General features: G+C 36.9%; 1 protein-coding gene across 9 annotated transcripts; it reads right to left on the bottom strand.

The window, feature by feature from the left end:
- Positions 1-307: 307 nt before the first annotated feature.
- MFF (mitochondrial fission factor) lies at positions 308-19,549 on the bottom strand. Of its 9 annotated transcripts, XM_010568293.1 has the most exons (9): positions 19,333-19,549; positions 18,161-18,333; positions 17,203-17,291; positions 13,136-13,210; positions 9,902-10,060; positions 7,510-7,527; positions 4,199-4,261; positions 1,354-1,438; positions 308-988 (listed from the first exon to the last, which is right to left on the bottom strand). In XM_010568293.1, exons 1-9 carry the CDS (start codon positions 19,547-19,549, stop codon positions 857-859), a joined length of 1,011 nt encoding a protein of 336 aa, XP_010566595.1. In that variant the 3' UTR covers positions 308-856. The 9 variants fall into 9 exon arrangements, with proteins under 9 accessions (XP_010566595.1, XP_010566596.1, XP_010566597.1 ...); XM_010568294.1 differs by lacking the exon at positions 7,510-7,527; XM_010568295.1 differs by lacking the exons at positions 7,510-7,527; positions 13,136-13,210.
- Positions 19,550-20,194: the final 645 nt, after the last annotated feature.

Raw genomic sequence — 20,194 nt, 5'->3', positions numbered from 1 at the left:
AGGGGATGGTAGCATGCAGCAGGCTAGCAGCAGCCCACCTGCTGCTTTTGAGTTGTTCAGTCCATCACTGCTACTTACTTCAAAGACTGACAGTTTAGATGAACCCTGAAATAAATTTTCTTAAAATAATATTAAACAATGATTTGGCATTTTTTTGAGAGAGTTTTATTAACTACATCAGTCTCTTGTACTCCATAATCTTTTGATCACTCACAGACTGACTTGCTTAAAAATGTATTTTATAGAAAAACATCTGCAAAATTAAAGCTAAAAAAAAACAAAAAACATATTACACCTCTGGACAATCTGCATGTTAGCAAAGAATTCCTTTTATTATTTGACCTGAATATGTGCTTAAACAAGGGACATACTCATGAAACAGGGCACACTCCTTGAATATGGCACACCTCAAACTACTCAGACTAAAGGAAAACTAGGTGCAATCATGTTTAATTGCATCTAACAACAGAACAATAAAAACTACTTTTTATTCCTTTGTTTTTATATTTTTTTCCAAACCCATTCCATTTGTTCACTTCCCACCACAACAAAACATCCAGTGGTTACTCCTGTAGGTCACTGTCCTTACATTGCATGAAGCAAACTTCATATCGGCTGATCCATATTTACATTGAAGCATGCAAAGGAGGATACTGCAAGTATTTGCAATGCAAATCTATTAAATACATTGTAACTGAACAACAAGGTGTCCCATTAACACTGCAATTCTATAGCCTTTATCTGTGGTGGAAGTTTCCAGTGTATGAATTATAAAACTGCATACAATTCAGAAACAGGAACAAAGAATTTTTCAAATTGTTTGTATTTTCAACTACTAAATCTTTGAGAGCTGTGTCTAGCGCCGAAACCAAAGCCAGCTATTGAGTAGCCAGAAAGCTACAGTAATTGAATACATGATCATTTCCCTTTTAGCACGCTCTTTGTTTTCTTCTTCCAGAAGTTGTAGACGGCGATTAAGTTTGATTATCTAAAAAACAAATAAAGGCTTTTAATACTTCATTAAAAGTTGCCAGACTTTCTAGAAGCTTCTGAATAGCCATGTAAAATTAGTTTCTTGGACAGATGGATTTTAAACACTTGATAATTTCACTTTCTATCTTCAATCACTAGTAATCAGCTCTTCCTGTCCCTAATAATTAGGAACAGAAATGGTGTTGGACTCTCCAGATTCCCAGAACAATACTGGATACAAGAGGGCAGTCCAGCAGAGGTACAGAGGGGATCCCTCACCATGTCTGCTATGGATACCTTTGCAGCCACACAGAACACCTGTTCCCCCATTTTACCACTACAGCTTTTTCTTAATATTACCAACTACTATGCTTTACATACCTGTCTTCTTAAGGAAGCAGCATCTACAACTGTCATGTCATCTGGTGTTCCCTCAAGCGTAGTATCCAAGTTGGAAAGACCGTATCTATCAAATAAGGGAGATAGCTTAGCTGTCTTATCCATGCAAAGATTAGCAAGTACCATATTTTATCAACATTCTAGTAGAAGTATTTTTTTGGTGGTGACGAAGAGAAGAATTATAAAACTTTTTTTCCAGCTTTTAGAGTTGTCTATCTCAATAGGATCCTAACTGAATAAGGCACAAACGCATACGAAGTGGGTAAGTACTTGACTGAATCTGGGTTTATTGCTCTCCACATTCAAATATTTGTGAAGATTCTCCACACAGACAGACTTCTTGTTGTCACCTGGTCTCTCAAAAGACTGTTTCCAGTTATTTAACTGATTAATGAAGCCTGAAAACTGCCTGAGCTAAAACGCCAAAGTTGCAAGAGGCCTGGCAACAGATCAGAAATAACCAAATGAAGACTTGGAAAGAACTGCGTGTCTTATGCTCGGTACCTACTTAAATATCCCAAGTGGACACCTACTGAGACTAATAATCTCAGTCACATTCATCTCAGTATTTCAGGCAGAGAACCTTACAAATAAAGAGTCTAGTGCAGAGTCACTGAACTTTGTGTGCATTAGCAAGGTTGCTCCCAGAGCACCTCTCAGTTTTCTCAATGTAGCGATTCAGAGAAAGCAGTAGTCTAACTCCAGGGCAAGTTAATTAAATCTGGCATATTTATTATCAGTTGGGAACTGGCAGAAAGTCTACACAAAGTATGTGTTTTGATCATCCAAATGCTACCTCTTAACCAGATTCTTTTCCAACAACTAACAGGTAAAAGTAATTCCCAGTGCTGCACCTACCACTGAGTTTCTCACTTCCTATCTTAAAACCTCAGTTTCCCGTATTAGTTCCCTGTGACTTGCTTTCTCATTAGGACATACGAACAACTGCTGCAAACAGCTTAGGAAAGAGAACAAAATAATGTCAAGGCTGCCAAATTCACAACAAAATACACCTAAAAGAATGTTTAGCATTTAATGACAGTTAATGGTCAACTTCAACTAACATGAATATGAGTAGAATTCCTGAAGCTTGCAGAATGCACTTAAGTGCAGATACTACTTTTGCACTGCACGTTCTTTCATCACTTTCAGCAAACTTCTATAAAATGCCCTCAGCTCAGGCAAGATTTCCCTCCCTGCCCCCGCCAACTTGTCAAAAGTTTTCCTGTATTATTGTTCATTAATATATTGTTTCTAAATAAGAACTGCTGTTTCTAGATGAGAGTTGCATTAGTCTGGACTTAAATAACAATGAGAACCTTGAGCAACACTGTATAAAAGATAGGAAGTTAATTATGTTTTGATCCATGTTTTTGGGGGTTGAAGGGTATACAGGAATAGGGAAACCTTCTCCAGGTTTTATCCTGGGTTTAGGATAAAAACAGCTTTTAGTAAGGGAATAGTCAAATAAGCAATTGTCTGTCAACAGACTCATAGCTGTTTTAAAAACAGTATGAGACAAAAAAAGTTTTGGCAACTCCTTTTGTTAGAAAAAGATTTTCTCATTAAGGCTATTATTAATTTTTTTTTATTCTAAGGAGACTTCAAACATTCACTTAACTATAATTTATGCTATTTACTACTTGTAGTTCTTTCAGTTTGGGCAATATTAAAAAGACTGAAACTGTTGTAGTTTGCTTGGGTTTTGGGTTTTTTTTGTTTGTTTGTTTTTTATTTCCTCAGTGCTGTAAAGCTCACATTGCTAATTCAGCAACGTTGTTTTAAAATAAACCTAAGTTAATTATAAAACAATTTGAACATTTCTACTGTTAAAAAAGTCTGAAGCTTTGCACAAACAAAAAAAAAAATCAAATTTTTCTTACTACTACAGGTCCTCTGAAAGCCAAAGATATTTCCAGGGAGCGTGTTTTTGTAGCCATTGTTTTATTTGTAGCAGATGGTAAAAAAATTAGAAAAGTCTACTAGATCCACAGTATAGTTGTCCCTCACCATCTCTTGGGAAAAGCAGAGAGGCTCATCATTTCAGTGAGATGGGCAGTCCTCCCTCCCAGGTCAGATAAATGTAATATAAAGTCACAGTATAACACTGCTGCTCTACCAACTTCCAAACTGTTCCAGGTATTAAATCAAGAGGGTTACCAGCAAGAAATCCCTTGAGGTAATCTCTTGGACTGTTACAAAAACTGAATTCTTGTGTTAGAGAAGAATCACCTGCTTGAATCCAGTGTCTACTTAAGCACAAATGTAATCTCCATTTGGATGAAAACACAGAAGTGTAGTGGCAAATGGGAACAACAGATGCAGAAGGGACTATTTTTTTTTTTTCCCTTCATTCTGACCATGAGATTATGTGTCAATCTTATAACCAGTTCCACTGAAATTATGTCAGTCCGCCAAGATAATGGCAGTGAAGAGGCATCCAGCTACAACTAACAATCACAGGCATGTTACTGAGAACACCTGGAAAAAATAAGGTGATGCAAGGCCAAATTTTCTAGGAATAAAAATATGAAACTCACTGCTAAATAGGAAATACCTGAAGTATACTGGTAATGTAATTTAACAGCCTCCCCTTGCACATTACTTTGAGTCAGAATTCTGGAGCACATTATATCTATTAGACAAGTGAGGTCTTTGCAGGTGACTTGGATGGGTAAGGAATAAAGGCCTGAAATATCTCAAGTTGAGAGGGAGGACAGCAGTAAGCATTGTGTTTTAAAATAAGGACACTAGAAACAGGGAAGCGGAAGTCTGAATTTTAGAATCTACATTAGTGGATCATGACTAACAAAAAAACACTCTTTACCTGGTGTTGTCATGATGAGGGTTAGAAGAAGTGGTAGCAGCTGACCCACCACGTAACACTGGCCTACAGCAGGTTTTTGTAGATAGAAAGCACAAGACAGAAACAGGAAATGACAAACAGAGGTAAGAGGTAAAACACACAGAACAAGGGAACATCAAAATACTTCCACTTATATCGTATAATGTTTCAATACAATATAATATCTATTTAATTTGTTGTAAATTGCACTTTCACATTTCTCTCATTCAGATTTAATCAACACTGAATGTTTATGTAGCTAAGACATGTAGGCAAATTTTGGTTGATACAGCTTCATTCATGGAGGACAAATGCTGGAATAGAGGTTTGGGTGGAGGTTATCAGCCTTATAAAACAACCAAGGGAAACTTCAGGTTTAAAAAAAAAATCCACCCAAACCCCCACCCAACAACAATGGGGGGAGGGCAAGTATCTACACATACTTATAAAAGCCTTTTTAATCATTCTTTCCTCCCTCTAGGGAAAGGGGAGATTTGTCTTTTCTTTATTCATCTGTGCTAGATGTAATTCAGAAAGCCTGGGCTAGCAGCCTAAGGACCACATATAGTTTGAAGGGAGGTAGATCTCTCCAGGAAGAAGTGACTAAAAGCTTCGAGTAGATGGTATGAACATCCTTGTAAGTGTTGCTCTTTCTTTTCCTTTTCTTTCTAGGCAGAGAGGAATAAAAGGTACAGCTTTTAAAGTTGCTGCAACTATGTAATATGCACTAACTTTGCAATAAGAAGTTACTGTGTCCCAGTTTACAGAAGATGCGAATACCAGCAGTACCGTCTGACAAAAGTGGTACTGTGTGTTTTCAGTACCTCTGGTAACGAGGCATTAGCGTTCCACATCTATGATGTGTAACAAACTGTTCAAGAGTCTGAAATCTTTTTTCAGTTTCTTCCATTTTCCCAATGCCAACAGGAGGCACTTGTACCATGCATTTAAACCATGTATACTCCAGGCTATAAAATTAAAGACAAAGACAATCTAGGTATGAAGATCTTTATGGCAGGTACATGTAGGAAGCAGAGGCTTGGTGCTGAGGTGGCTGGGAGAACACTGTGGCCTAGCCTGAAAACAAGCAAGAACCATGCAAAAACATCACAACCACTAGTTTCATTTAATAGGAGCAGGATCTGGGAGCATTAGCAAACTCTGCTACCCGATCCAATACTTACTGGGACTAGGTCCTACTCTAATCAGCACCATTAAGTGCAGACCACAATGTTTTTCCATCTAGCACATAAGACAAGCCAGCGGGATGTGTTTTACAAAACAGAAACCCCCATTCCCAATACGTACAATAAAAGAATATTCTTACCTAAATGCATGAGGTCTTGCAGAAAGTTACCAAAAAAGGTATTCCTATTTTTTAATCAGAGAAATAATTCAGCTAGTCTAAAGTCTTGTCTGACAGATGCTAGAACTAAATACTTCAAGAAAGCATAAGAAATTCAGCAAACAGCAGCTACAGAAAAGGTCTGTGAACATAAGTCACCTGTAATTAATTGGTAGATATGTGAACGCCAGCTTGTCAGCATCCAACAGGCATTTCCCACATCATCTGACATAGGACAACAACATTTGGATTTTGTGTAATGAAAACGATAGGTCTCAAATGCTCTCTAAACTCTTGGACTCTGTGGTATTTCATGGCAAAGTTTTACAGCTGTTGTAGAACTAATCAATACTAACTAATTCACACTACCCTTCCTAAGGAAAGCCACAAGCTTGGAGGTAGCTGAGGGCTACAGCAAGGAACAAAACTAGAGCACTCTGGGATCTGTGCAAATCAGGAACTTAATCTAAGCTAAAGACAAGTCTTTAATCCTACTTTTCAACACAGCCAGGCTGTTAAGAAGCTGCACATGATTTCTTCCTTTTCTTTGCAGTTCACATTTTATTTCTTTACAGGTGGACCCCAAAGGATCACCAGAATATTCCCCTGCCTCTCCCGCACTTTTTACTTGCTTGGTTTTATAGATCAACAAAAAAATTCATTATATAGATCACAGCGGCCTCATAACTGAGATCACTTTACCCCTAAATCAGCACCAAGTTTTTTGGTAAATACAGAATGCACAAGTATAATATAGTCAAGCTATTCAATACATGGCCTTCTGTAAAAAACTGAGTAAAAGTACATTAAAACTTTAAATTTTCTGGCTACTTCTGTCAATTCCATCCTAAACATTAACACATGATCAGAAGAAGCCATAACTCTGAGGCCATGTATACTCAACACTTAACCATTTCACTGCAAATACAGCAGCAGCCTGAAACATGAAGGGAATGCACAGTAATACAACTTAATAACAGTGGGAAAACAGGCAGTAAGGCAATGACCAAATGAATCTGGTCTGCCTTCCGCTGCTTAGAGCTGAGCATGCAATGGAAATACCACAGTAATGATGCAATCATAAACACAAGGCATGGACAATCTAGGCACCTGGGTCCAACTTCCATCATTTCTGTGCATGTGCACAGGGGACCGAGGCCAGCACGTTTGCTTTGTTCAGCAGAGGTAGCAGCTATGTTCACCTATCACTGTACTTTAACACACCTCTGGAAATCTCAGAAAAGCTATAAGAATGGGCAATAATGGGCCATAAGTTCCAGACGTGAACTGGGTAAGGAGTTCAGCTTCTGAAGTACCAAAATTATTGGTGCACTGAAGAATCAGTGACTGGATGAAACTGCTCTCCTCACTTGTCTCGGTGCTTCAATAAAGCAATAGGCTATGGCTATTCCCATGCTTCTTCGCATCTGCAGACTCATTTCATTTTCTTCTGAACTATATTACCCCAATCCAAAGTAACGTGTAGCCCTCTTCAATTGTCTTAACTCACATTGCATTTTATTTCTACCATGAAAAATATCATTAACTTGCTCAATACAAAAAGTGATCTCATAACACCTCAAGATATAATTATGTGGGTGAAGTTTGGCATTGAAGAAGGATAGTGGCTTTTTAGAATGGGCTATCCTGAAGAAAAAAAAATAGTAATAAATTTCCATAGTTTTTTCTCCTAAATAAAAAGGTATTGACCCAAGAGATGAAGAATAGTTCAGATAAAGTACAGATTTCAACACAACTCTATTCAGATATGAAATCGCCTTTTTTCCTGCATTTAAGACATCACTAAAATCTCCTTAAACGCAGGGCTGGGTTTTTTGTTGCCTAGAGCATAAAAGATCAATCTTTAAAAGACACTAGGTATAGGCCCTACAGTCATTTGACAGAAACTGAAACAGAAAAATGGTTAGAACTGGAAAACAAAACTGACCTATTGTCCTTGTCCAAGCTGAAGGAAATGCAAGAGTAAACAGTGTAAACAGTGATCATTAAATTGTTACCCATTTAAATAACCTATTATGCGAGCAGTGCTGGCTAAACTAGGCATAATTCATAATCTGCAGCAGTATAATCAGCACCTACCGTTAGCAGTTTTAGTAGATTGGAAAATATTTTGAAAAAAGCAAGCCATGAAACAAGTTAAAAATATTTCCAGTGAGTAACTCATAGTCAGATCTTGTTCATTTTAAAAGATCTCTTGTAGTATTAAGCATAAAATGTTAAAATAGATAAGATTTTGAGATAGAAAGCACGTTACACAGAGCAAAAGAACAGAGTGCAGGGTTGGAGCAATTTAAAATGAACAATATTTTGCAACCATGCAAGTGGATCATCCAAATTTCACATTCCTACGCCAGCTGAAGAATAATGGTGGGTATCTAAACACCCAACCACAAAGAATACACTTTCACCCCATTGAAAAGTTCATTATTTGGCACCTATTTGTTCATAGGTGACTAGAAACAGGTTTCCCATTTCTTCTAGGAAGGTTAGTAAGAACACTTCAAAAATTAACCCAAACCAGGAAGAGTAATGCAGCTTTTGAAGTATTCAGAACCCCAGAAATTTTCTGATAACTGAAGTTGAAAGTGTATGTGTGCATATGTGTATGTTTTCCAGAATCCAAGAAAACATGGGCAAGAACATGCCTAACTGAAGCCAGGAATAAAACCTGTTAGCTTCATTGCAGACTGGGGAAAGGGCTAGAATTTCTTTCTATATTTTAACAAGGACTTGGCACAGTATCCATAAGTGCTATTATTCACAGACAGTAGAATTCCTCCTTATCTACGAGCTTTAATTTTGTAAAACAAAACAAACTTGTAATTCCATCTAATGTTTAATTTGACAAGGAAAAAAGGTATTGCTATCCAACTGTTGACAGGCATCAAAATTTTAACAGCTCCAGCCTGAAATTTCATAGGATTAAGTCAGGGTTAAGCACCCAACTCACAGAATTTCAAGGGGAACTACACAGCTAATTTATTTTTGTGGGTTTTTTTTTGTTTTTTTAAGTCCCAGTTTAAGAACATAAAGCCCAGCAAGACTGGAGTTCTCTACAATTCAGGAATGCTAATATGGGCGTTTACATCAGGTCAGCAAGCACGGTGAGCTACAGGAGGTGCCAGTTTGGAAAGTGACTGCAAACACACAGACATTCACAATAAGATTGGCTTGATAGTCACATTTTATTACCAAAACAACTAGAGAGCAAATCATTTTACTTCAGACTATAAAGTATTAAGAGTGCTGCTGGGATATTAGCAATCAGAGGCAGATGGCAAATTCCAAAGAACTTTCTAGCACAGGCCACACTGAAGGGCTGCAGGAGGAATGAGCAGTACCTCCCAATGTTCTTGCCAACTATCTCCTCTAATTCGACCTCTTGGCAAGCCCTAGAGGTCTCGACTAGAGACTAATTGTGCAATTTTTACCTGAACCTCTGTGCTAGCATACTGTTGAAATGAAAATTGCTTTTGGTAAATTGACCTTGCCATTATTAGTCTTTATAAATATTTCTATAGTGTTAAACATGCCATTCTTGTAACGCTTAGAAGTGCCAAATCAAAACAGTCCAAGGATACATCAAGTGGGCAAAACTTCACTGAAGAGAATGGAAATACAGTGATTGCCATGAGGCTTGGGTTTGGCTCATTACCTTTCGAAGTATCATCTTATCCATAAAACAGAGACAGCATTAAACAGAGGAGCAACCAGCTTCTCGGTATGCATTGCCTTTCTTGCTCTCAGCATCCAGCAAAGTGGTCACCATCAGTCATGTATCAACCAGAGATAACTATTCCCAATATAAACAGAAACAGCCTAAAGTCTTGACACATTATCAAAAGCAGTGTCTACAATGCCTTGCATAATATTCTACCCTGTTCTACCCTCAAATTTCTGCACATTTGTTTCAATGCTTTATGACAACATCAACCCAATCTTATTGATTTGCACCACTGCTCACCAACAGAAAAGCAGAAGACAAGGCTAATAAATTTGCAAGCTCAGGGTCAAGTATTAGTTGCAGAAAACACTGACAATCTGGGAACAGCAAAATCCCTTTCAGTCACAGACTAACACTTCCTATTTTGATTTTTATTTGGAAGGAAACCAAAACAATGCTATATTTGACTGAAACAGAAGCATTTTGAAATGTGAATTTTGGACAATTAAATTGCTTATGAATAGTGAAAGCAAAGGAAAGCAAAAGCAAATAATTTAATCTCATTATTTTGTAAACAGAAACCAAACTCCACTAAAAAGGAGAAAAGAAAAAAGAAAAGCAGTAAAAGCTGGCAGAATCAGTGACAACCAATCACCTGCGGTTTTCATCCAGCACATCCAAGACCTGCTGGTAAGCCCTACGAGTGGAAGACTGGATAAACGACAAAATGCCACGAGCAGAGTAAAGATTAGTTCCATCTTCAGGTAACATATTGGGAGGACAGACACGAGCCTGTTGCAGTGATGGTGTCACACTGTTCGTACAAGCATAGTAAATGAAGAGAGAAATACTATAGTCAGATTTTAAATTAAAAAAAGCTTTTCAGATAGACCCCATTCCAAAATGCTTATTGCTTGCTTTTGGTTTACCCTTCTCCCACCACTATAAGGTAACACTCCCAAGTTCTAGTAGCGTAGGGATCATGAGCTACATTTATCTATGTTCTTCAGAAACAAACACAAGTAATAATCCAAGGACACAGTTTTGATCTGTTACACAAGTTAATTTTAGAAAGTCCTTGTCCAGCTAAACCTGTACCTGTTGAAGTCAGTATTCAAGTTGTCACTGACATCAGTGAGAAAAGTGTTTTTACAAGCATTGGCATTTTAAGAAAATTCTACACATAATCTCTTTTCAAAACACAAGCCTTTTTCAATAAGGAGAATCTCACACAGAGCCTCTTCAACAATAATTTTTCTTCAAGCTGTGACTAAAGATCAAGATAGTATTTTGATTTGCACATGAACCAAGTTTAAAGGCAACTGCAAGAAATTAAAAAAACCAACACAATTCATATCCCAGTGAAAACAAATTACATGATCTTTTTGACTGTGATGCAAAAATAATATTTAAAATACACAGGATTGAAATTCAAACATGACCATTTGGATTATGCAAACCTCACCTCCATCAGACAGAAATTAGTTTTGATAAATTGCCTTTGATTTGCTCATGTTTCTTGAAAGAAAGTCGGGTGCTTGACTGATACCAGTCATTATTTATTACCTAAACTGCAGATATCTTTTTATGCTGCTGTAGACTACATTTGGACAAGAGAAAGTAAAAAGGAAGAGACATCAATAAACATCTATGTTGCTTCTTTACAGCTTTTATCGTTCTCCAAGACTTACGGAATCCATCTTTCTCTTCTACTTCTGATGACTTCTTTGCAATCAATGGTAGTGGTCACACCCACTCATTTTACTCTTGAATTGCACTGGAAATGCCAATATTTACTAGAAAAATATCCAGCTTTTTTCATATATCCAGATCTCTTTCAAATATCTAGATCTTTTTTCACTAGAAAAAAGAAGCAGGGGCAAGTATGGAAATATCACCACTAAAGTGAATTTATGAGAATTTCTACTCCTTTGTGGATTTGCTGGTTTGAGGGAAATGAGGTAAGAGCTGAAGGTTTCAACTTAGAGCATGTTATACATTAAAAGTAATTTTTCCTGTTCATCACTTCAGAGATTTACAGAATAGGCTGAAAGACAGCTTAAAAAGAGTTAACAAACAGGTTTTAGACATATTGCAAATTAGAAGTTATTGTGGAATTCCTGTTGTCCCGAATGGTATTAAATACCACAGTGATATTATTTGCATACAAAGTCTTCTGTAGGTACTGAAAAAAAAAAATCCCCCAAAACTATTTAACTAAAACTGCATAAAATTCCCTAGAAGAAAGTTACATGTGCCGATTAAATGGAAAGCATCTATAATAAGGAAAAATCAAGGCGGCCTTCAGAACTAGATAATTCCTAACCCCATGGTCTAGTCCCTGGGCTACTTTATGCTTATTGTTTTATAGGTGGCTTGTAAGAAAAGGCAGTTCCAAGAGATTACTTCATTCATTTTAAGATATTACTTAACTCTTACTTAAGAGAATGTTTAGTTTCTTAAATGATTTAATTATTTAAAAGATTATTTGCTCCTGAATATGAGCTAAACTGTACAGCTACATGAAATTACTCAAATTTTCTCCACAAAGGCTGTTGCTAATTTTAATATGCTTCTAAAGTCCATAGTTTGAGACTGACCTCTCTCTTCCTTTCTGTCTGAAAGTGAGAATAACTCTGTGAACGGCTGAAATGTCAGAATTAAGGAACATGGGGGGACAAAGAAAAAAAAACCCACCAAAACCAAATAAGCCAAATATTTCTTCTATCTTCCCTTTTCAGGATTCAAAATTATTGTCCTGTAAACACGTGGTAGTCCTTTGGACTATGTCAGAGACCATGGACAAGAAATATTATGAAGGACATATCTGATATATAAATCGGCCAAGATGACATAAGAAAAAAATCTCTAACATAAGGAAAATTCTCTACATTTAGTACGACTACTTATCATTAGACATTGTGGCTATCCCCCTTTTCTCCTCCATTTCTAGTTAAATGGTCTTAGTCCTAGGTATAATTTTTTTTTAATTTCTGAGAAGAATTCTTATATACAGCTCCAGCCACTTATTTTAGCACTCCCTGGTTAAAAACACCAGTCAATTCCAGAGTTTGGAACTAAAACAAACAACACAGAATTACAGAAGTTACTATGGAAGAGCACAGTAACATTCTGCTATATGCAGAGTTTTTAGTTTAGGAGTAATCTCCCCTAAACCTTCTCAAAGCATTTGTGATATACACAGGGTTTATTTCAGATATTTCTCCAAGTTACAGTTCTGAATTATCAAATGAGAGGTAAGCAGATTTAACTAATTAAGGTTACTTTAAATTCAGCCACATAGACTGTATTCTCATTAAAGACATGCACACCATCACCTTTCCCTCCACAACTAGCATGAAGAACAGAATTTCTCAAACTGTGAAACTGAACTCTCTAGAGAGATGTGTTTTTCTAAGGGATAGGCTGGAGCAGAAAAAAAATAAATTAAATGCCATCCCCTTTTCCATGTGCTCTTGGTGGTTTGTTGACTTCCAATGCAGAAGTGGAATCCCTGCAGTCAACATTTGCTGGCAACGGCCAACAAAAAGCTTTGTTTCTCCAGCTATTCAAAAACAGCCAAAGAACAAAGAATCAAAATATAAAGCTATTTTGAACTTTAATTTTTCTTTACAAATCGGTTCTTAGTTGAAGCTGTCCCTTTCATTTGCCATCAGGTATTTTTCCCTGTTCTTTACACAGGGAAACTATTTGGTGAAGTTTGAGAAACCCTGAAGCAAAATTAGAAACCACACATTCAGTGTAGCGAAGGTTGTTTCAAATTTTATATTCTAAACTACAGGTACTTAGTCAGAAAATTAGTACTGCAGAGAGCTACATAATTAAACACACTCTTGATTTTCATATACCAGGTAACATTTAGGCTTACGTGCAATCCTTAGTCGAAAGAGGTGACTGGAACCGTGGCATTTTATTTCTTGGGACAGTATCTGATCTGTGCCACCTTGAATAATAATTGTAATCTCTTAAGTAAGCATCCTTACAAATAGAGGGATTGTAATATAGAGAGCTGTCATTGCTACGCAGATAGATAGTTATTGTACAAGCAGGTGCCAACTTGTTAGTCTCTTTTTTTTTAAAAGCATTTGAGAATTACTGTCTTTAGTGAAGCCCAGCTCCCAAAAAACTCTCAGAACTGTCTCTGCATGCAACTGCATGACAAGAAGAAAAAAGCCAACAGAAAAGAAACAACTATCTGTACCATGTAGAGAACACTGTGATAGGGAACCCAGCCAACTCTTTCACTTCAATCTGACAATCTGTTCCAGAATGTTTAATTTTTTCACTTTGTAGGGCAAGCACTGGAATTTTGTGCAGTACATCTGAACATTTTGTCCAAGAACAACAGTGTCCTAGATTAAAACTTGAGTATTATAGTCCTATTTAGAAAACAAAGGTTTTAAAAGGCAGTGCTCCGTGTGCCTTTTCAATGGAGTCCTAATCACAGCATCTGAGTAGACTATATAATATCAAGAAGCTGACTCAAGGATGTAAGAGAAACAAGCATTTAAAAAAAAAATTTTTTTTCAGATAGGAATTAAATATTTTAAGTAAAACGTGGACTCTCCTATCTGAAGATGTGAACCAGACTCACACAAGCACAGGAATAAAGAGCTGATCTTTGTCAAATCGGAGTACCACAGTATTTGTTACTGCAGAAGTAAAGTACTTAGACATGATTTGAACTTAAAAGTCAAGCCAGTTTTGATGAAGCAGCAACGTATCATTACAGTAATTAGAACAAAGATTATTTTTTTCAGCCAACAACACTGGAAAAACAAACTTTAGGAGCAGCTGGTTTCTTGTGGCTTTGTACCACTGTAAAAAAATGCTATTTCTAGACAGTAAAGAAATTTCAGCATGATATAAATGAGGTAACAGCTGTACAATTACATTTTCTGTAGTGCAAAGAATAAATTTGTAGTAGAATTTATCTACTTAAATGGTCTAATTTATCAACCTGGAAGCTAAACTTAGAAGACATGCATCATATTTACTATGAACCTCTAATAGAAATAGTAGCCTATAAGCTAGGTGATAGCCAGTACCATCTGATGTAGCATAATTTACATCAAGCAGGTTGGTTTGCTTGTATTGCCTATTTTGAGCCATACAATAACACTTCCACATGGATAGCTTCTCTAAGTAGCTACCACAGCGAAAACAGAATGCCACCTTATCAATTTTGTTTGTAGAATCACTACTTCTCATTTTATTTACACAAAACTTGCAAATTTTTTGTACTTTACAGTGTATTTCCTGCGGGCCTAAATTGTGAGGAAACAAGAGCCAAGAGATACCTTTTTCACCAAGTACAAAAGGCTTGGCTTTCCTGCATTTGTGCGAGCCATAAAAGTTCCACCGTGAACATAAGTGTTTTTGTAATCGGAATTCACAGAACATTCTCCTGAGAGTTAGCCAGGTACACAGTCACATTCTCCACTTGGAGATTGACAAAGCCTGGATGAGGGAGAAATGCCACACTCAGCATCACTGAGAGTGCCACAGCATGTTCAAAGTGATCTCTCTTTTTGGATCATACTGAGTCAGAAGAAGCAATGATGACAGAAAAAGAAGCAATTTCTAGGAACCTCAATGGTTTCAAAGCAGATGATCTACACATTAGGCACAGCATAACTTCTGTCATAAGAAAACAAGTTACTTGGGCAGATGAGAGACAAATGGAGTTCTACTAAAATACGTTATCTGCAGGTCAGCAAGTGTGGAATGCTGCAGTGAAGAAAGATAGCTTCTTCCACATGGGCAGCGGAGCGCGCAGATAAAGCAGGCTTAATATTAGCTAGCTGTTATTTTTCATCCAAACAAAAGAGAAGAGATCCTGGATCAATCTAAAGTTTATATAATTTTCCTAAAAGACATTCATGATGGAAACTGCTTGGCATCAGAAGTTTGATTTATTTGACAGACATTATGCAGGCACTAGCATGGGCATCAAGAGAGGAAAACTAATCTCCAGATGTGTCATAATTTCCTGGCTTTTGTAAGTGATAAAGTGAATCATGTAAGCTACTAGTAATATGTTTGTTGATCACATCGTTTTTAAATTTACAGGATTCCAGGAACGTATTGTATTGCTAGGCCTCTGAAGGACTGCTAGTAGATTAATAAACTGTGACAGCAAATAATATTCAGACCATTTAAAACCAGTAATTCTATACATAGCTACTGAGCAACAGCAAAGCACAGAGGTGAGTTTTACAGATTTAGGATTTTTGGATTCAAGAAGTCCAAACATACATGAGAAATCTGACACCAACTGGATATATCCAGTCAGAGCTTATCTTGCCAGTTTCTCAGATGGCTGGCTGGGCACACACAGCCCATGCCTTTCAGAAGGCTAAACTAACCTGGGGAGCAAGGATAAAGTGATTTCAAGAAATCGCAAGAATTCATATGCCATCTGTTTTTCCTTTAAGTGCAACACATCAAAGACTGGCAAAGCAGAGCTGGTAACATCAAAGGGGTAAACTTTCACAAGCAGCTTCCATCACATGAAGACCATCTATTCCAGTACGCATTATGTGCAAACTATAAGAGAAACAAGTGAAAGCCATTCCTGCAGTGAAATTCTAGTATGTCCAGTTCAACAGGACATGACTGATGACTGATAACACAGGCAACTTGGGCACTTAGTAGGCTGATAGAACATTTGGAGACCGAGCTGATCAGGAGCTCAAGGATGTGAACCTAGTTTTGCCAGCTCAGTGAATATATATGACTCAGTGGACTTGAGTACCTAGACATGTGCAATCTATAAAATTTTATGAACCAAAAGTCTGATTAAGAAGAGGAAGATATGCAACATTTTCATGAAGATCTGGAGGAAGAGAAGAATTGTAACATGTCTGGAACATGCATCAGAGTACAGTTCACCAGTTTTAGACTAACAGGTAGACAGATATGTAGTACATGTAGTAACTCCTAGTGTCCCTGCTGTAAATAGAAAAAACCAGACATTTCTAGGACATAACTCACTTGATCTATTTTAGACTAAAAATAGGTAGACCCAAAGTAGGTCATGCACTTATTTCCATCAAATTACTGAAAATTAAGTTTATGGTGACTTAGCTATAGTGTTATACAGTCTATACTGGGACAGACGAATCCCATCTTTTAGGTCTTAAATCTAAGAACCTTTCAACAGGGGAAAGTATTCTTTACAGTAACTGTATTACGAATCTTATTATATATGAGTTTTAAATGTTACATTGCAAAAGCAGTTATTGCCAGGTGGAAAGATGCTGTCACTCAGAATAAACCGTGATTAATCAAAGACTATCATATGTAATAAAAATATACAGACTTGTATGTCTTCAGAAAACACCGTAAGAATTGCTACCTCAGATGGTAACAATAGATGAAGTTTCCAATTCTAAATGCTACTTGCCATTTTGGTCTCAAAAGATTAAGGTATATACTTACAGATTCCAATACATTAAGTACATTGACACCAAGGAAAAATGACTTATTCTAATATTCATGAGGAAATACATGTATTCCTTCTTCTATGAATGAAACCCATTATAATATCAACAGTGAGAGAACTGGGAACATTTTGATGTACAAAGAACTCAATTTCCTGAAAATTCAGAGGGGGTGTGGGGGGGTGGGAATTATACCAGCTCAGAAACCGAAAAATCTGAAGTAACGATTCATGATAACTGGTGAAATCAACTTGAGCCCACAAACACTTCCACCCATCCACTGCAAGAAAATACTTCACAAATGAGTCACCTCACTAAACAAAAAGCATAGAAATGAAGAAAAATGCTGGCCTTATAATACTTAAAATTATGTACTTGCCATAACATATGAAATATTAGTTGGAAAAAAACAAATAATGAGGAGATAAGGGACAAAGGAAATATGTAACAAAGCTGTGGCTGTGTCCCTGCACCCTGTTACTCTACTCACATGGAATCATTTCGGGCCAGCTGGCCATTCTGTCGAGTGGCGTTTTCACTCATGGAACGTTCTCTCTTCAGCCTTCCCACTGATCGAACCTGCATAAAAGGGGAGAAAGAGGGAGATAAAAACCAGGGAATTTCAGGAGACACTTAATGATTTGCATTGAAGATTGTAAGTTAGACCTGCCCTTAGATACAAAGGCATGTTTTCACGGGTTTTGCAATAATTAGGAAGAAAACAACTGATGACAGAATCTGATGCGGGTACGTGTAAAACCAAGGTCCAAACTTATTGCAATCCTGTTATCTATCCACATGATCTGATGCCAATAGTATGAACAAACAGAATTTTGAATATTTAAGAAAGCAATATTATGTTTAATATTACTTCCTATCACCAGAGATAATTATATTTCTACTGTATTTTCTGAGTCAATAGAATATGCAGCTTCATAAATATTTTTCAGTTTTTAAGATGTCAATTACCATCATCCACCCGGATGCCAATGTTATACCATTCTTTGAAGTCGGTTTTCAGTTTTGTTAAAACTCACTCATTCTATGTGATGGTGTATCATCTGTTCATGAATTCCAAAGGTTAACTATACATGTTAAAAGAATCTTAGTTTGTTTTCTGATAACCTGCAAATTAAAAAAATCTTGCAGCTTTCCCTTCAATCAAAAGGATTTTTTTGTTAAAAGTATTTTTAGTTCTAATTATGACTTCATTTTTGTAAGTACTGTGTAAATTTACTGAACATGGCAACCTCTAGCCACCTGCCAGTTAAATATCGAACTTCAAAGTCATACTTAGAACTACTACAGTGCTAATAAAAATATTTTTCTATTTTCCCAACTTATGTTAGCACCAAGTAGGTCTGTACCACAGTAGAGGAATCAACGGTCATTTCGCTTTCTTTAATAGAATGCTTCTCAACTAAGGAAAAAGCAAAATAAGTACTAGCCTCTTCATTTTGAGGTGTCTGCTGTGGAGGTTTTTCTAGGTCCAAAAAATCTAGCGGTCGATCACTAAGAGAAATAACACGAGGAGGAGTTTTCAATGCCAGTGGTTTGAATGGAGTAGACTGAAGAAGGTCAAGGTCTGGTGGTCTGGAAAATGGAATGTCTTCACTATTACCTGCAAGAACATCAGTTGTCAATAGAAAGCAAGCTGTTCTGAGGCCTGAGGGCTAATGTTCAAGTTCAAAAAGACATCATGTCAGTTACTTCCCCTGACTATGCCAAATAATTAAGTGTACCTTTCTTTAACAGGGCTTTTATGTTAAAAACTATGGTCAAAGCTCTCATAAAGACCCCACTAATTGACACTTACTTGAGCAGTTTCTCCGAGAACAATGATCCTGAGTAATCCTGAGCAGTATCAACTGTTATTGCAAGTGAGGGCACTTTTAATTTCAAAACATAGTCCTATAAAAGTGTATTTGTTTAGAAATACAGTGACTGGGGATGTGAAGATGTGTCTCTCTCAAAGCATAAAATATATGTATGTCACACTGTTGTGGTTTAATCCCAGCCAGCAACTAAGCACCACACAGCCGCTCACTCACTCCCCCCCCCGCCCCGCCCAGTGGGATGGTTTGCAAATTGTAAGGCCTTCAGCAGTTCCAGGTCTGTCACTGTAAAGCCCATGACAATAAATACTAAAGTAGTACTGATAGAGTCCACCCAATAATAGACAGATCCTTAATGTAATTAGCATTCTGATTATAATCAAACACATTTTGGATGACTAATATATAGTACAGCCCCCAAACTTATCATAGTTACTTTAGCTTATAGTTAATAAAGAAAAATCAGGTGTAAATCAATAAACATTATATACTTTTGCTCCAGAAATGGTTTAGTAAGATTAAAAGTCATGAATTAAACTTTCTGTTCATAATTCATTCCTTAATTGTCTCCACTACAAGCTATACCAAAACTATTCATGGAACATTTTCAGGGTTTAAGAAACTTCCTAAGTCAAAGTTGATGAGCAGTAACTGTTTGAAAACCAGAAAGCATTTTACAGGTTTTTCTTTTAAAAATATATCAGTATATATTTTTGTCCATCCAGAAATTTGGGGAATTTATGTAAATTTTTGCCTATTTTTCTTTTATTGAGATGCAGACATACCTGCCACTACAATCCGCTCTGGAACCTGCATAGTTACACTGGCATTTGGAAATCCTTCTTGGACGCCCTTCTCAAGGTCAGCATTTTGAGGAGCTACTTTGAGTTTTTCCGGGACCCTCATGCGCTGACTAATTCCTTCGGTGTATTCCATTTCATACTGAAGGCGATTAATTTCTGCCATCTCAGCAGCTGGAGATGGGAATGCAGCCCCACTCATTCTGGCAAAAGAAAACCAAAAGCTATAATAGTAATATAGGAAATCAGCAGAAAGCGTGTAAAAGAAACTCTTTGCTCTGATTACTAAGCAAGTGGTAGATCATCCTAACTGAACAGACTCATATAGAGAAACAAATTATACAATAAAATTCATCGGAAGTGTAGTCACAAGAAGTTGAGAGTTGAAGGCAATGACAGAAGAACAAATTGATGCTGTAGGCAATACTCAAAGCTGCACTGAAGATCCTCAAATTGAGTTGTGACAAAACACAGAAATTCTGCATGAAACGTACTATTCCTGCACTGGCTGGCAACAAAAAAAACCCAAACCAACAAACCAAAAAGAATTGGTAGGATTGGCAGGAAATCTATTCAGGATTGGAAAGAAATCTGAAATATTGATCTGTATTTACACAGATCCAGTGTATTGGCATTTGAGAAAATGGATGAAGTCTTACAAAACTGCATGTTGAAGTAAGGGAACAAAAGAAAAGGCTTGGCTTGGGGAGCAGCCTTCTGCTCACTGTCAGTCACCCAGATCTCACTCCATCTTACAAGGACAAAGTTCCATATCAAAAGCCTGTCAAATCAGTTTGAAAACCTAGCATATTCATAACCCATTCCCAATCACAAGCAATTCTGTAAA

This window comes from Haliaeetus leucocephalus, unplaced genomic scaffold (assembly GCF_000737465.1).
Source record: "Haliaeetus leucocephalus isolate CR32 unplaced genomic scaffold, Haliaeetus_leucocephalus-4.0 Scaffold240, whole genome shotgun sequence".
NCBI lineage: Eukaryota > Metazoa > Chordata > Aves > Accipitriformes > Accipitridae > Haliaeetus > Haliaeetus leucocephalus.
This window is presented reverse-complemented; position numbering and strand designations above follow the sequence as displayed.

Bases quoted from the DNA above. Each gene is read 5' to 3' on its own strand.
- MFF (XM_010568293.1), bottom strand. From the start codon at position 19,549: ATGAGTGGGGCTGCATTCCCATCTCCAGCTGCTGAGATGGCAGAAATT. The intron at 17,292-18,160 runs GCTAGTACTTAT...CCTTTTATGCAG, and splicing joins AGACACCTCAAAATGAAGAG to GTTCGATCAGTGGGAAGGCT. The intron at 1,439-4,198 runs GTAAAGAGTGTT...CTTATTTGATAG, and splicing joins CCTCATCATGACAACACCAG to ATACGGTCTTTCCAACTTGG.